The sequence below is a fragment of the Macaca mulatta genome, chromosome 14, assembly GCF_049350105.2.
Source record: "Macaca mulatta isolate MMU2019108-1 chromosome 14, T2T-MMU8v2.0, whole genome shotgun sequence".
In the NCBI taxonomy this organism is placed as follows: Eukaryota; Metazoa; Chordata; class Mammalia; order Primates; family Cercopithecidae; genus Macaca; species Macaca mulatta.
The window spans coordinates 8,459,421-8,476,219 of NC_133419.1; the positions used below are offsets into that span (position 1 = coordinate 8,459,421).

A 16,799-nucleotide genomic window follows, 5' to 3' on the forward strand; every position below is an offset into this window, starting at 1 on the left:
TCTTGAGGAGAGGAGCCCTAAAAAAAACTACTGGGACTTAAAACCCCAGTGCAGGCCGGGCGCGGTGGCTCACGCCTGTAATCCTAGCACTTTGGGAGGCCGAGGCAGGCGAATCACAAGGTCAAGAGATCGAGACCATCCTGGCCAATATGGTAAAACCCCGTCTCTACTAAAAATACAAAAATTAGCTGGGTGTGGTGGCGCGCGCCTGTAGTCCCAGGTACTCAGGAGGCTGAGGCAGGAGAATGGTGTGAACCCGGGAGGCGGAGCTTGCAGTGAGCCGAGATCACGCCACTGCACTCCAGCCTGGGCAGCAGAGCGAGACTCCGTCTCAAAAAAAAAAAAAAAAAAAAAAAAAAAGCCCAGTGCGCACAATCCCAATCGGTCCTGAAACCCCTCCCCTCACCCAAGGGTTGCTCAGTCTGTGGCTCCCTGCCTTGCACAACTCAACATGTGTTAGGATGTGAGCGTGTGTTGGGATATGAGTATGTGTTAGGATATAAGCGTGTGTTGGGATGTGAGCGTGGGTTGGGATATGTATGCACCCGTTTAAGGGCCCACGCCCTCTCCCACTCACTGGGCATCCTCAGAGGCAGGAGTCATTCCGTCTTATTGACGCTTGAATTTATAGGACCCAACATATACATTGAAGATGGGGTGGAGAAGTTACAGCTCTTGCTCTTTGAGATGTCCCCACTCCTCAGGAGCAGAGAAGGGGCTGTGTGTGCTGGGTGGAGGGAACCAAAAGAGCCAGAGCTCCTGGAGGGGAGGGAGTGCGGGGACAGAGCTGCCCGCCCACCTGCCACCTCCCACTTCCAACCCGTAGCCTCCACCACCCCCACCAGCAGAAATCCCACACTGTGTTTACCATAAAGCCTTTAATTTTATCTCAGAAACTGCACTCCGGGTCCAGGCTGGGCTTGTAGTGCCTGTCAGGCTGGCTGCCGGTGGGTTCTGTCCTTGGGGGCCTCTGAGGAGAGTGCTCCATTCTCACCCCCATTGACCTGTGGCTCCTTCAAGACACAGATAGAGGCCCCTGGCTCTGCAGTTCTCACCCCCATGCCCAAGGAAACCACTGACAATGTGGCTTCAAACCCTGCTCCTGTACTGGCTTGCTGTGTGATCCTGAGCAAAGTGACTCTTCTCGAGTCTCACTTTCCTTATTGCCAAGTGGGCCTCATAATCCCTGCTCTGTACCAGGTTATTCTAAGACATGGGGTGACCAGCGTGGTGGTGCCAGCCCCTAATGAGAGCTTGGTGTGTGGCTGCTCATGTGGTTGCAGAGTCCCAGACTGGCTCTGCTGCTTGTTCGCTCCTGTGTCCTTAAACATGGCCCTGCCCCTCAGGTCCTTAGTTTCCTCGTTGAGAAGTAGGAATGACAACCCTGGCCTTGCCTTCCTCGGGCTCTCTGCCAGTCCTGGGGGAGGCCCTCCAGAGCCCAGAGTGCTGGTGTGGGCGCCCTTCCCACAGCAGCATGGCAGGGCCAGTTCTTGACCTGCTGGGGAGACTCACCTGGGTTTCCTGGGGGTGCCTTCTCTGTCCACCTTTCCTGCCTCGGACAGCAGCTGCTCTTCATCCAGCCCCAGTGCTGACAGCACCTGGGAGAAGCGCCGAGTGACAGTGAGCCGGGCATTGGCCTGAGGAGAGAGAAGAGGGCTTCTCGCTCTGCACCAGGGCTGCCAAGGGCGAGGTGGGGCTCTGCTTACTGAGGGAGTCCCAGGGATTCCAGAGGGCAGCAGCCCTGGGATCCTATCTGCAGGGACCTACTCGCATCCTGCTTCCCTGACCCACTCAGCCAGTTCTTCACAGGGGGCAGCCTCACCTGCATGGCCTGCTGGAACAGGAAGGGCCGGGCCTGCACCCTGTGCTGGATGCCTTGCAGCTCCGCTTGGTACTCAGCAAAGCGTTGTCGCTCCTGGCGCCTGCAGGGGAGACAGGCCTTTGTGCAGCTAACCATGGACACAACTGTTGATCTCCACTCCTGAGCCGGCTCATCTTCACTAAAGATTTGATATTCACGTCCTCACCCTCACCTTTACAAAGCTATTTCATTCCCATTCTGGCCTGGATTGCTTGTGAAGTCAGCCAGGGTGGAAATTATTCACCCAGTTTACTGATGGCTCAGGAGGGTTGAGGGACTTGTTCAAAGTTGTGCAGCTAGGAAGTGAGGGGCCGAGCCCTGTGTAGCTGGGGCTTGCCAATCTTCCTGTGCCACCCCCACGGGAAAGGGACCAGTGCTAGCTTCTGAGCTTCCAGACACCTGCTTACATAGCCTTCCCTCCCCATCCTCTTCCCCTTGAGGGGGAGCTGTGGTTGTTGGTTGTGTGACTTTGGGCGAGGCCTCTCTCTGGGCTCTTGGCTCTGGGCTCAGTTTATTTCACTGTGCTATATAGCAGGGATCGGACAAGCTTGCCAGCATTCTCTCTGGTTCTTATAAGCAGACAGCTTGGAAAATGGGACAGAGAAACTAAAAAATATATATATATTTCAAATTTAAAAAACACACCCTGGAGAGATCAGGGTTCCACTGGGGAAGCACAGTTTTCATTTCTAAAAACCCAGCATGGCCAGGCGTGGCAGCTCGCACCTGCCATGCCAGCGCTTTGGAAGGCCAAAGAGGGTGGATCACTTGAGCCCAAGAGTTTGAGACCAGCCTGGGCAACATGGTGAAATCCTGTCTCTACAAAAATCAGCCAGGCGTGGTGGTGTGCCCCTGTAGTCCTAGCTAGTTGGGAGGCCAAGGTGGGAGGATCGCTTGAGCCTGGGAGGTCTAGGCTACAGAGAGCTGAGATTGTGCCACCGCACTCCAGCCTGGGCAACAGAGCGGAGACCCTGTCTCAAAAAACCCAAAACCCAGTTTGTGCACTTGTCATAAATGTGTCTGCTTGACAGACTTGAGTGTCACTGCCACTCCTGAAGAGAGCACCCTAGCAGCAAGAAGGGCCTTTGGGCCACAGCCCACATGGGACCAGGCATCCATCTGTGAAGCACATTAAGAGAGGCCTTGAGGTGTGGAGGCAGCACCCATGGACAGGAAGGGAGGGGAGACACAGACAAGACCCCAAGACCTGTGCTGGGACCTCAGCGAGTGTGCTGGGCCCTGTGGAAAAACACAGCCTTGCTGGGCCATGCCCCTTGGCCCTGTGCCAGCCAGGGAGGGAACCCTCCTCCATTGAGAAAAAGACACGGATTTGAAAACCCATGGCCAGAAACACAAGTTACTGCAAAAAAAAAAGGCTTTCACTATTTAGGGAGGAATTTATGGCAGTTACAAGGGGAGGTGGGAAATGAGCTGGCAGTCCCTATCTTTTCTGTGATATTTTGTGCACTTTTCCTGCTGGATGCTTTATGCTATTTCTGTTAGAGGTGACAGGAGCCGGCCAAGGCGGGCAGATCTCGAGGTCAGGAGATTGAGACCCTCCTGGCCAACATGGTGAAACCCCGTCTACTAAAAATACAAAAATTAGCTGGGAGTGGTGGCGTGCGCCTGTAATCCCAGCTACTCAGGAGGCTGAGGCAGGAGAATCGCTTAAACCAGGGAGTTGGAGGTTGTGAGGCGAGATCGCACTGCTGCACTCCAGCCTGGCGACAGAGTGAGACTTTGTCTCAAAAAAACAATGACAGGAGCCCAGAGCAGAAAGGGAAGTGGTGCCTGTGGGTGTCAGCCCCATGCATCATCTCAGAATGGAAGGAAGACACATGCCTCCCTCCCACAGGACAACTTCTTTTGTGCCCGCCCTTCCTAGGCAAGACATAGTCTCCTGTTCCGCTCAGACAGTGAAGTTCACAGGCTCTAAGGGCTGAGAGACTGCATGGGAGATATCTACTTATGCCTTAACCCTCTCAAATAGAAAGTAAAAGGAGTGAGGTTGAATCACTCTTTTTGCTGCACCTGCCACTTGGAGTTCTGAACCTTACACTTCCTGCCTTACTATGAAAACAAAACACTTGGCTGGGCGCGGTGGCTCATGCATGTAATCCCAAAACTTTGGAAGGCCGAGGCAGCCAGATCACTTGAGGTCAGGAGTTTGAGACAGCTGGGGCAATATGGTGAAACCCTGTCTCTACCAAAAATAGAAAAACGTTGACCAGGTGTGGTGGTCTGCACCTGTGGTCCCAGCTACTCAGGATGCTGAGGCAGGAGAATCACTTCAGCCCGGGAGATGGAGGTTTCAGTGAACTGAGATCACGCCACTGCACTCCAGCCTGGGCAACAGAGCGAGATTGGGAAGGAGAAAGGGTCCCCCTCAACATTGGCCCAAGCAGTCCCCCAAAACACACTTGACCTCTCAGAGCCTCTGTTTCCAAATCTGTAAAATTGGGGTGATTAAGACTGAGCCTTGGCTGGGCGCAGTGGCTCATGCCTGTAATCCTAGCACTTTGGGAGGCTGAGGTGGGTGGATCACCTGAGGTCAGGAGTTCGAAACCAGCCTGACCAACATGGAGGAACCCTGTCTCTACTAAACATACAAAATTAGGCCGGGCGCGGTGGCTCACGCCTGTAATCCCAGCACTTTGGGAGGCCGAGGCGGGCGGATCACAAGGTCAGGAGATCGAGACCACGGTGAAACCCCGTCTCTACTAAAAATACAAAAAATTAGCCGGGCGCGGTTGTGGGCGCCTGTAGTCCCAGCTACTCGGGAGGCTGAGGCAGGAGAATGGCGTGAACCCGGGAGGCGGAGCTTGCAGTGAGCCGAGATGGCGCCACTGCACTCCAGCCTGGGCGACAGAGCCAGACTCCGTCTCAAAAAAAATAAATAAATAAATAAAATAAAAAAAAATAAAAAAATAAAAAATAAACATACAAAATTAGCCGGGCGTGGAGGCGCACGCCCATAATGCCAGCTACTCAAGAGGCTGAGGCAGGAGAATCACTTGAACCTGGGAGGCAGAGGTTGCAGTAAGCCGAGATCACGCCATTGCACTCTAGCTTGGGCAACAAGAGTGAAATTCCATCTCAAAAAAAAAAAAAAAAAAAAAAAAGACTGAGCCTCAAAGAGTAGATGATAAGAACCCTGCTGAGCCATCAGTGGCCCTATGGCAGGGCAGGACCCTCGCCCCACTTGCCGTGGACCAAAGGAGACAGGGTGCAGAAAAAGATGCCCTGCGCCCACTGCACCCAGGAGGTACTCAAACCACTGGCACTAGTTTTGGTCATATTTATTTGTGTTGCCTGTTTCACTAGTTTGGGCTCTTGGGGAAAGGTCCTGGTGCCTTTCGTCTAAAGGCTGAGCATTTGAGCACTCAGACAGGGCGGCAACATGGCTGGAACCCAATTCTGCTGCCCACGCATGATCTTTGGCAAATTATTTAAGATCTCTGAGCCTCCGGTTCCTCACCGGTGAGGTTATGCAGGTGGAGATACCGAGGTAGGATAGTAAGGTGAGCGGGCCACACTGACTTGTCCCCTTGTGTGAGGCCCCAGGGGCTCCTTTTGCAGTAGCTCTGTATCCCCTGTGCCCTCGTGCATCAGCACCTAACTTTTTTTTTTTTTTTTTTTTTGAGACGAAGTCTCTCTCTGTCACCCAGGCTGGAGTGCAATGGTGCAATCTCGGCTCACTGCAACCTCCGCCTCCCTGATTCAAGCGATTCTCCCAAGTAGCTGGGACTAACAGTCGCGTTCCACTACCCCCGGCTAATTTTTGTATTATCATTATTATTTTTTTTTTTTTGAGACGGAGTCTCGCTCTGTCGCCCAAGCTGGAGTGCAGTGGCCGGATCTCAGCTCACTGCAAGCTCCGCCGCCCAAGTTTACGCCATTCTCCTGCCTCAGCCTCCCGAGTAGCTGGGACTACAGGCGCCCGCCACCTCGCCCGGCTAGTTTTTTGTATTTTTTAGTAGAGACGGGTTTCACCGTGTTAGCCAGGATGGTCTTGATCTCCTGACCTCGTGATCCGCCCGTCTCGGCCTCCCAAAGTGCTGGGATTACAGGCTTGAGCCACCGCGCCCGGCCATTATTTTTTTTTTAGTAGAGACGGGGTTTCACCATGTTGGCCAGGATGGCCTCGAAATCTTGACCGCAGGTGATCCACCTGCCTCAGCCTCCCAAAGTGTTGGGATTACAGGCAGGAGCCACAGCGCCCAGCTGAGCACCTAACACTTTTGCAAGATAAGCAGTCCTAGGGGATACAGATGGCTACAAGTTCACTGATACCTAGCACAGCCCAGGAAAGAAAACAAAAGCCCCTTATTCAGAATGTAGCTTCCCCAATCTCCAGCCAATCAGCACCAAAAGCCTGAGAAGCTGTTAGCTACAAATTCCTGCCTTGGAGGGAGCTAAGGACTTCTCGGGGTTCCGCATACACAGCTAGGCTCAAGGTTGTGGTTATAGCAACATTTTCCTCATTTTAATAGTAAAAATCACACCCCTAGGTAGAGATTTTATATGCTAATGTTTCATGTGATGCACGTTAGAGTATGCAGATGCTGAGTGCATGAGCCAACCACAGGTCCACCTTTGCATACCTGACCTCACCAGTATTTTGTGACTAGGTATAAACAACTCCCATAAAAGGAAATCCTCTTAAGGCACAAGCTGCGTCTCTCCTTCTGAGCAGTCCTCAGGGTGGGCCTTTTTTTTTTTTTTTTTTTTTTTTTGAGTCGGAGTTTTCGCTCTGTCACCCAGGCTGGAGTGTAGTGGCGCAATTTCAGCTCACTGCAACCTCCACCTCCCGGGTTCAAGCGATTCTCCTGCCTCAGCCTCCCGAATAGCTGGGATTACAGGCATGTGCCACCACACCCTACTAAGTTTTGTATTTTTCGTAGAGATGAGGTTTCACCATGTTGGTCAGGGCGGCCTTTGCTTTGCAATAAACTTTTTGCCTGCTCTTCTTTTGGACTTGCTCTCGAATTCTTTTGTGTGGCCAAAGGAAGAGCCTGACCGGGCCCACCGGCAGCAATACTGCCTGTTTCACGGACCTGTTAGGAATCCAAAAAGGTTTGCCCACAAATTTGCTTATTAGGAAAATGGTCACGGCCAGGCGCAGTGTCTCACACCTGTAATCCCAGCACTTTGGGAGGCCGAGGCGGGTGGATCACGAGGTCAGGAGATTGAGACCATCCTGGCTAACACGGTGAAACCCCGTCTCTACTAAAAATAAAAAATGAAATAAAAATTTTTTAAAAAATTAGTCGGGCTTGGTGGTGGGCACCTGTAGTCTCAGCTACTTGGGAGGCTGAGACAGGAGAATGCCGTGAACCCGGGAGGTGGAGATTGCAGTGAGTCGAGATCGTGCTACTGCACTCCAGCCTGGGTAACAAAGCGAGACTGCGTCTGAAAAAAAAAACAAAACAGAAAATGGTCACAATATAGGAAGAGAACAAAATGCGACTCTTCAGCTGACTGTGAACAATGGCTATCTCCCAGAGTGCAGTCACAGGGCTGTTCACCTTTCCAGGCATTATTTCTGTAATCTTTGAAATTTTATAACAAGCATGTCTGGCATTGGAAATCAGGAAATGAAGGTTTGAAAAAGGGTAATCATACATGATGCATATTTTAACCTTGACCATTCAACAGCTGCAGAGATTGTCATTATTAACTGGGTGGCCTTCCATGGACCCCTTCTCCACATGACTCAGCATCCTTATCTGGAAACGCAGTGAAGTGGCCTGGCCAGCCCCAGGGAAGGCAAGGGCTGGTGCTCCTCAGTCCTATAGACTGAGACCTGGCACGGCCTCCCTGCCTTCTCCCAACCAGGCCTCCCCAAGCCCAGGCTCCCTACCTCAGCTCCTCCAGCTTGCGCTGGGCTGCCCCAGGGCCCCGGCTCCCTCTGGGTGCGTAGGCTGCCAGGCAGCGGGCCACTTGCCGCTGTACATGCTGCGTTCGGGCCCGCCGCAGCTCGGCCTGCTGCCGCTCCTCCTGCCGCTGCCGCTCCCAGGCCTGCAGCAGGCTCCTTGGGTGAGAAAGGGAAGGGGAATGAGAGTTTTATGGGCAACAGGAGCCTCACAGAGGGCCAGGGGCTGGATAAGGGAATATGGGAGCCTGTGGGGAGGGGCTGCAGGGTCCAGAGCCAGTGTCCTGGGAGTAGGGTTTGTCACGGAAGTCCACGACAGAGACTGCCCTGGAGGCTCAGCCCTCGGGCCCAGCTCAAGGCCTTTCCCTACTCATTCTAGAAGTCTCCTGCTTGCAGGCCAGGCGCGGTGGTTCATGCCTGTAATCCCAGCACTTTGGGTGGTGGAGGCAGGTGGATCACCTGGGGTCAGGAGTTCGAGACCAGCTTGGCCATCATGGTGACAGCCCGTTTCTGCTAAAAATGCAAAAATTAGCCAGGCGTGGTGGCACATGCCTGTAATCCCAGCTACTCAGGAGGCTGAGGCAGGAGAATTGTTTGAACCCGGGAAGCAGAGGTTGCAGTGAGCCGAGACCCCACCATTGTAATCCAACCTGGGCAAAAAGAGCAAAACTCCATCTCAAAAAAAAAAAGAAAAAGAAAAAAAAAAGAAATGAAGGGTGCTTTGGAAAAATTAATATTGTTAAAATGTCCATATTATCCAAAGCAATTTACAGATTCAGTGCAAGCCTATCAAAATTCTAATAACATTTTTCACAGAAATAGAAAAAATAATTTTAAGTTAATATAGAACCATGGAATACTCCAAACAACCAAAGCAATCTTGAGCCAAAAAAAAAAAAAGCCTGGGCATGGTGGCTCACACCTGTAACCCCAGCACTTTGGGAGGCTGATGCAGGTGGATCGCTTGAGCCCAGGAGTTTGAGACCAGCTTCAGCAACATGATGAAACCCCGTCTGTACTACACATACAAAAAATTAGCCAGGCATGGTGGCCCAGACCTGTAGTCCTAGCTACTCGGGAGGTTAAGGTGGGAGAATTGCCTGAGCCCAGGAAATCAAGACTGCAGTGAGCCATGATTGAGCCACTGCACTCCAGCCTGGGTGACAGATTGAGACCTTGCCCCCCCCACACACACACACACAAAGAAAGCTTAATGACACTTGTCTGGGCAATGGTTTTTTGGATATGACCCAGAAAGCACAGGCAACAGAAGCAAAAATAGACAAATGAAGTTTCATCAAACCGAAAAGCTTCTGCACAGCAATGGCAACAATCAACAGATATGACATATAGAATGGGAAAAAATATTTGCAAACCATACATCTGAAAAGGGGTTAATATCCAAAATATGTGAATTCAAATAACTCAGTAACAAGAAAGCAAATAACTCAATTAAAAAATGGGCAAAGGCCAGGCACGATGGCTCACGCCTGAAATTCCAGCACTTTGGGAGGCCAAGGCAGGCGGATCATTTAAGGTCTGGAGTTCGAGACTAGTCTGGCCAACATGTCGAAACCCTGTCTCTACTAAAAAATACAAAAAAGTTAGCCAGACCTGGTGGTGTCTGTCTGTAATCCCAGCTACTCAGGAGGCTGAGGCAAGAGAATCGCTTGAACCTGGGAGGTGGAGGTTGCAGCAAACCAAGATTATGCCACTGCACTCCATCCTGGGTGATGAAGTGAGGCTCCATCTCAAAAAAAAAAAAAAGGCAAAGAGGCAGGGCATGGTGGCTCATACCTGTAATCTTGACACCTTGGGAGGTGGAGGCAGCAGGATTGCTTGAAGCCAGGGGTTGGAGACCAGCCCGGGCAACATAGCAAGACACCATCTCTACAAATAAAAAGTTAAAAAATAAATCAGCTGGGCTGGGCGCGGTGGCTCAAGCCTGTAATCCCAGTACTTTGGGAGGCCGAGACGGGCGGATCACGAGGTCAGGAGATCGAGACCATCCTGGCTAACACAGTGAAACCCCGTGTCTACCAAAAAAATACAAAAAACTAGCCGGGCGAGGTGGTGGGCGCCTGTAGTCCCAGCTACTCAGGAGGCTGAGGCAGGAGAATGGCGTAAACCCAGGAGGCGGAGCTTGCAGTGAGCTGAGATCCGGCCACTGCTCTCCAGCCTGGGCGACAGAGCGAGACTCCTTCTCAAAATAAATAAATAAATAAATAAATAAAATAAAATAAAAATAAAAATAAATCAGCTGGACGTGGTGGCATGCACCAGTAATCCCAGCTACTCAGGAGGCTGAGGTGAGAGGGTCACTTGGATCCAGGAATTCAAAGCTGCAGTGAGCTATGATCATGCCATTGCACTCTAGCCTGCGTGACAGAGTGAGACTCTGTCTCAAAATAATAATAATAATTAAAAAATAAGCAAATAACCCAAATAGACATTTCTCAAAAAAAGACATACAAATGTCTTTTTCATCACTAATCACTAATCATCTGGGAAATGCAAAATAAAGTGATTATAAGATATCACCTCACACCTGTTAGAATGACTGTTATCAAAATGATGAAAGATAAGGGTTGGTGATGATGTGGAGAAAAGGGAACCTCTGTTTACTGTTGGTGGGAATATAAATTAGTACAGTCATTATAGAAAATAATATCAAGGTTCCCCCAAAAAATTACAAGTAGAACTACCATGAGATCCAGCAACCCACTTCTGGGTACATATTCAAAGGAAATGAAATTAGTATGTTGAAAAGGTTGGCCGGGCGCGGTGGCTCAAGCCTGTAATCCCAGCACTTTGGGAGGCCGGGACAGGCGGATCACGAGGTCAGGAGATCGAGACCATCCTGGCTAACACGGTGAAACCCTGTCTGTACTAAAAAATACAAAAAACTAGCTGGGCAAGGTGGCAGGCACTCCGTCTCAAAAAAAAAAAAAAGAAAAGAAAAGATAGCTGCACTCCTATGTTCATTGCAGGAATATTCACAGTAGCAAAGATCTGAAATCAACCTAAGATTCCATCAACAGATGAACGGATAAAGAAAAGGTGGTATATATGCACAATGGCATTCTTCAGCCTTAAAAAGAAGAAAATCCTGTCATTTGCAACAACATGAATAAACCTGGAGGACACTATGTTAAGTGAAATAAGCCAGGCACAGAAAGACAAATACCATATAATCTCCCTTATGTGTCAAATCTTAAAAAAGTCAAACTCAGCATAACGGGACCCCATCTCTACAAAAAATTTAAAAATTAGCCAGCGGCCGGGCGCGGTGGCTCATGCCTGTAATTCCAGCACAATGGGAGGCTGAGGTGGGCAGATCACGAGGTCAAGAGATAGAGACCGTCCTGGCTAACACGGTGAAACCCCGTCTCTACTACAAATACAAAAAATTAGCCGGGCGTGGTGGCGGGTGCCTGTAGTCCCAGATACTCGGGAGGCTGAGGCAGGAGAATGGTATAAACCCAGTGAAACCCTAGTGAAACATAGTGAAACCCCGTCTCTACTAAAAATACAGAAATTAGCCAGGTGTGGTGGTGCGTGCCTGGAGTCCCAGCTACTCAGGAGGCTGAGACATGAGAATCACTTGAACCCGGGAGGCAGAGGTTGCAGTGAGCCAAGATTGCACCACTGTAGTCCAGCCTGGGTGACACAGTAAGACTCTGTCTCAAAAAAAAAAAAAGAATTGTGGGGTGCATAAGAATGCTGAATGAGGCCGGGTGCGGTGGTTCATGCCTGTAATCCCAGCACTTTGGGAGGCCGAGATGGGCGGATCACGAGGTCAGGAGATCGAGACCATCCTGGCTAACCCGGTGAAACCCCGTCTCTACTAAAAATACAAAAAAAAAAAAAATTAGCTGGGCGCAGTGGCGGGCGCCTGTAGTCCCAGCTACATGGGAGGCTGAGGCAGGAGAATGGCGTGAACCCGGGAGGCGGAGCTTGCAGTGAGTGGAGATCACACCACTGCACTCCAGCCTGGGCAACAGAGCAAGACTCTGTCTCAAAAAAAAAAAAAAATGCTGAATGAACTCTCCCCTGCCCTCACATGCCACCTGTCACCAGTCACCAAGGCCTATCGAACCAGCCTCTAAGTGTCTCTTTTTTTTTTTTTTTTTTGAGACGGAGTCTCGCTCTGTCGCCCAGGCTGGAGTGCAGTGGCCAGATCTCAGCTCACTGCAAGCTCCGCCTCCCGGGTTCCCGCCATTCTCCTGCCTCAGCCTCCCGAGTAGCTGGGATCACAGGCGCCGCCACCTCGCCCGGCTAATTTTTTGTGTTTTTAGTAGAGACGGGGTTTCGCCGTGTTAGCCAGGATGGTCTCGATCTCCTGACCTTGTGATCCGCCCGTCTCGGCCTCCCAAAGTGCTGGGATTACAGGCTTGAGCCACCGCGCCCGGCCTAAGTGTCTCTTAAATGGATCCCCTCCCTCCATCCACAGGGCCTCCTTGTTCAGGGCCTATGGTTCCTCACCTCAGTGTTGCCAACAGTCTCCTCACGGCCTCCAGTCTCCCCTTCAGCTCCCACTATCTCCTTTGCTTTAGAAACAGAATCTTGCTCTGTTGTTCAGACTAGAATGCAGTGATGTGATCATGACTCACTGCAGCCTTGAACTCCTGGGCTCAAGAGATCCTCCTGACTCAGCCTCTAGAGTAGCTGGGGCTACAGGCGCTTTCCACCAAGCCAGGCTAATCTTTTTTTCCTTTGTAGACACAGGGGTCTCGCTATGTTGACCAGACTGGGTTTTTTGTTTGTTTGTTTGTTCATTTGAGACAGAGTCTCACTCTGTCACCCAGGCTGGAGTGCAGTGGTGCAATCTCGGCTCACTGCAACCTCCACCTCCCAGGTTCAAGTGACTCTCATGTCCCAGCCTCCTGAGTAGCTGGGACTCCAAGCACGCACCACCATACTTGGATAATTTTTTTATATTTTCAGTAGAGACAGGGTTTCACCATGTTGCCCAGGCTGGTCTCAAACTCTTGAACTCAGACAATCTGCACGCCTTGGCCTTCCAAAGTGCTAGGATTATAGGCGTGAGCCATCGCGCCCGGCCCCTTAACTTATTTTTTAGAGACAGTGTTTCACTCTGTTGCCCATGCTGAGTGCAGTGGCTGGATCATAGCTCACTGCAGTCTTGATCTCCTGAGCTCAAGAGATCCTCCTACCCCAGCCTGCTGAGTAGCTGGGACTACAAGCATGTGTCACCATGTCCAGCTAATTCCAAGTCTTTTAATAGTTACATCCTAAGGGCCCAGGAGTATATAATAAATGTTGGATTAATCACTTAGTTAATAGTTTAATGGATGGATAGAAGAAAAGATGGGAAATAAAAGTGGCTGTATCAGTAGACAATTGGCCAGGTATTCAGAGAGATGGGTGAATGGTTGAGTGGATGTTACCAGTAGTTGGATGGATGGATGGATGGATGAATGGATGGATGGATGGATGGACGGATGGATGATCCAAAAGTTTGGTGAATGGATAAATAAAGGAATGAGAGTTCAAATGCCTAAGCATCTCTTGGAGAACCAGCTCCATCTCTACTTCTCACCATGGGCTCCCACTCCCTTCTCTTCCCTCTTACCTGGTGGCTTCCTGTCGTTTGTGGAAGGTGCGATTGGGGAGGTTGGCAGACGGGAAAGTTTCATCGTCTTCCGAGGCATAGGCCTTTCCATTCTGCTTGGAGGCCTGGAAGGCAGCCCTCAAAGCCTTCCAGGGCTGCTTTTGGGGGCCTGCCCACAGTGGGACCAAGTCAGGGGCTGCCTCTCTCTCCCAGGCCGCTGGGCAATCCCCGCAGCACCCAGAGCACAGCCCAGCCTGCCTGAGCCCAGCCTCCCTGACTGCTCCCTATTCCCCACAGTGTAGCTTCGGGGGAACCCGGGCCCCGAGTCGCACGCTCACCACAATCCAGGTCTCTCTGTAGCTGCCTGTGCAGCTTCTCCAGGTCCCATGGCCCCTGCAGCTCCCTGGCCCTTGTCTTCCTCCTCTGTGGCCTTTGGAGGTTGTTGAAGCTAGGCCTGCTCCCCTGGCTCTGGCCCTGCAGTTCCCCTTCATCCGAGGCCTCCTCTCCGGAAATCTGCCCCTTTTTCTGACAACCAGCCCTCCTTCTGCAGGGAGCCCTGTGCTCTCCCTCCTCAGCCTCCTCTGTGGCCTCTGAGAATTGCTCCTCCTCTGAGATGGACCCCCTCCTGGGGCGCTGGGGCGGCTCCCCAGAACTCAGACCCCTCTCAGCCTCCTCAGCACCCGGGCCTAGCAGCTGGACCTGCTTGTCGGACGCCGATCCTGATCCTGGCCTCCTCCCAGGCGGCTGGAGGCCACACTCACTGGGGGTCTCCGGTCCTAGCTCCCCTTTGCCAGGAGGGATGGAGACACCACCCCAGGCTCCCAGCTGTTGTCTCGCCTTCAGGTTTTGCACCTCTGTCTTCCGGCAGCAGCCATAGGCCTCTGGGAGGTTGGCCGTGGACTTGCGCCTGGACTGGCGCTGGGAGGATGAGGAGGGCATGGGCAGGGCTTGGTGGCCTGGGGTTGGGGAACTTGGCTGAAGCACAGCCCGGACATCTGTGGCGATGCTCTCCCAGGCCCACTGGAAGGGGAAGGAGGGCTTCCGAGGAGGAAGGCGGAAGAGACTGAGAAAGGACAGGGTGGGGTCAGGGTCGGCACCAGCCCCCAGAGGGCCCTGACCCCCAGCACCCTCCTGACCCATCCCACTGCTCCTTACTCTTCAGCCTCTTCAGAGCCCTGTCCTTTCTTGCTCTGGCCCCTGGGCTTGCGGTCCTTCTTTGCTGTCTGCCTTGAGCTCTGAGACCTCCACTGCAGGTCCTGATTTGGCACACCATCACCACTCCCCAGGCGGCCCTGGGCAGAGACATTAGGGGAGGAGCAGCCAGCTCAAGCAGCCTCCTGGACTGTGTTGCACCTCACCCGGGTGCCCTCCTCTTCTGTGCACCTGGCTGGGCCTGGCTGGGCCCCTCTGGGCCCTCGTTACCGTAAAAACCAACCAAACAGGGCAGGGTGCGGTGCTCACGCCTGTAATCCCAGCACTTTGGGAGGCCAAGGGGGGCGGATCACCTGAGGCCAGGAGTTTGAGACCAGCTTGGCCAACATGGTGAAACCCCGTCTCTACTAAAAATACAAAAAAAAAAAAAAAAAAAAAAAATTAGCTGGGTATGGTGGCCTGCACCTGTAATCCCAGCTACTTGGGAGGCTGAGGCAGGAGAATCGCTTGCACCTGGGAAGTGGAGGCTGCAGTGAGCTGAGATTGCGTCATTGCATTCCAGCCTGGGCAAAAAGAGCAAAACTCAGTCTCAAAAAAACAAAAAACAAAACAAAACAAAAAAACCCGACCGAACACCACCTCCATTCTGCATATTAAAATAGCAACAGCCACCACCTGCTGAGCACCTACTGTGTGTTCAGGACTTTCATGCATAAACACACCTTCCCAAGGACCCTAGGAGGCTGGTACTCATTATCACCCCCATCACTTGGAGGAGAAAGCTGAGGCTCAGAGAGGCTGAGTAACTGAGGTCACACAGCTGGGAAGTGGTGGAGCCCAGATTTGTTACCATTGCACTAGGCCGCTTCTGGGCCCTGGACTGCACTCCCAAATGTCCCACTGGGCCCTGGACCTGCTACAGCCAAGGCAGAAACCAAGGTGATTTTCATCCAGGTGGTCTTAATCTTTCCTGAAACGCTGCTCCTCCCACAGTGTTCCCTGAATCACCCCATCATCCCGGGGAGTCACCCCCAGGCGTCATCCCTCAGCTTCTCCCAAGACCTTTAGGCCTCCATGTGGTCCCTGTCCCACTCCTGCCTCCCTGACTTTCACCTGGATCTCAGCTCAGGTCTCGTGGCTTCTCAAGGGCCTCCCCAGCCCAGGCCTCCCTGACCCAAGGCAGCCCACCTGGCTCTGGGCAGCTGGAAGTGCCCCCACTGGGCCTACCTCACCTGCTTGTCCTGAGAGATGGTCGACAGCAGCTTGAGCAGCCCAGTGCTGGTTCCTGGAGCCTGAAGCCGCATGTCCTGCCCTGGTCGTGCCAACGGGGTCCTAACCAACTGTTGGTAGGTATTTAGCATATTGGTGTCCTGCCCCATCCTGCCCCATCCCCCATCCCCACCGTGGAACTGCCCAACAGGCCATCTCTATGGCAACCAGTCCTCAGCCAGTCTCAGGGGGTCTGGCAAAAAGCATACTAGGAAGGGGTCAGTGGGGTATGTGAGGCCAATCTCCTTCTAAGGGAGAGCTCAGCAGGGTGCCCAGGAGTCGTTCAGTGCAGAGACCCAGGCCCAAGTCCTGCCTCTGCTCCTGCCTCATCCACAGGCTCCCCATGTAACCTGGTGTAAGTCCTCTGTCCCCACTCCACCTGTGTTTCCCCATCCATCTGTACAGGGGAGTCAGTCTGTCTCCTGTGCTGCCCCCCAGGCCCGGCAAAGTCCCTGAAGGAGCCAAACTGAGATATGGCTCCTTCAGGGACTTGATTCACAAGATTTTTCACAAGATTTTATTTCAATCCTTGCACTCCCAGGTTGGGAGCGGTGGCTCATGCCTGTAATCCCAGCACTCTAGGGGGCTGAGGCAGGTGGATCACTCGAGGCCAGGAGTTCAAGACCAGCCTGGCCAAAATGGCAAAACCCCATCTCTACCAAAAATGCAAAAAAAATTAGCCAGGCATGGTGGCACATACCTGTAATCCCAGCTACTCAGGAGGCTGAGGCACAAGAATCGCTTGATCCCGGGAGGCAGAGGCTGCATCAAGCCCAGATTGCACCACTGCACTCCAGCCAGGGCGACAGAATGAGACTCTGCCTCAAGAAAAAATAAACAAATAAACAAATCTTTGCACTCCCAGCCCCAGCCAGGAAGTCGAACGCTGTGTCCAGGAGAGAGGCAGCAGGCCATTCAGAGCCTGGGCCCAGGCCCACCTAGCCATCTTCATAGGCCATGAGGTTCTGGAGGGAGTTAAAACATTGAACGCTTACCCCAGGCCAGGCGGTGGCTATAATCCCAGCACTTTGGGAGGCCGAGGTAGGTGGAGTGCCTGAGGTCCGGAG

The 16,799-nt window shown here is 52.4% G+C and overlaps 1 protein-coding gene across 6 annotated transcripts; it reads right to left on the minus strand.

Annotated features, from left to right (window-relative positions):
• Nucleotides 1-863: 863 nt before the first annotated feature.
• Nucleotides 864-16,038, minus strand: TSGA10IP (testis specific 10 interacting protein). Of its 6 annotated transcripts, none has more exons than XM_001111961.5 (8): nt 15,696-16,038; nt 14,467-14,603; nt 13,650-14,374; nt 13,333-13,480; nt 7,725-7,895; nt 1,823-1,922; nt 1,513-1,637; nt 864-1,013 (listed from the first exon to the last, which is right to left on the minus strand). In XM_001111961.5, the coding sequence occupies exons 1-8, from the start codon at nt 15,840-15,842 to the stop codon at nt 890-892; spliced, it is 1,677 nt and encodes a 558-aa protein (XP_001111961.2). In that variant the 5' UTR covers nt 15,843-16,038; the 3' UTR covers nt 864-889. The 6 variants fall into 6 exon arrangements, with proteins under 6 accessions (XP_001111961.2, XP_077818501.1, XP_077818503.1 ...); XM_077962375.1 differs by having other exon boundaries at nt 1,513-1,676; XM_077962377.1 differs by lacking the exon at nt 14,467-14,603.
• Between the last annotated feature and the right edge of the window lie 761 nt (nt 16,039-16,799).

Bases quoted from the DNA above. Each gene is read 5' to 3' on its own strand.
- TSGA10IP (XM_077962375.1), bottom strand. From the start codon at position 15,842: ATGGGGCAGGACACCAATATGCTAAATACCTACCAACAGTTGGTTAGG. The intron at 1,677-1,822 runs GTGAGGCTGCCC...CGCCCTTGGCAG, and splicing joins TGTTCCAGCAGGCCATGCAG to CCCTGGTGCAGAGCGAGAAG. The intron at 1,014-1,512 runs GTGAGTCTCCCC...TGTGTCTTGAAG, and splicing joins GGCACCCCCAGGAAACCCAG to GAGCCACAGGTCAATGGGGG.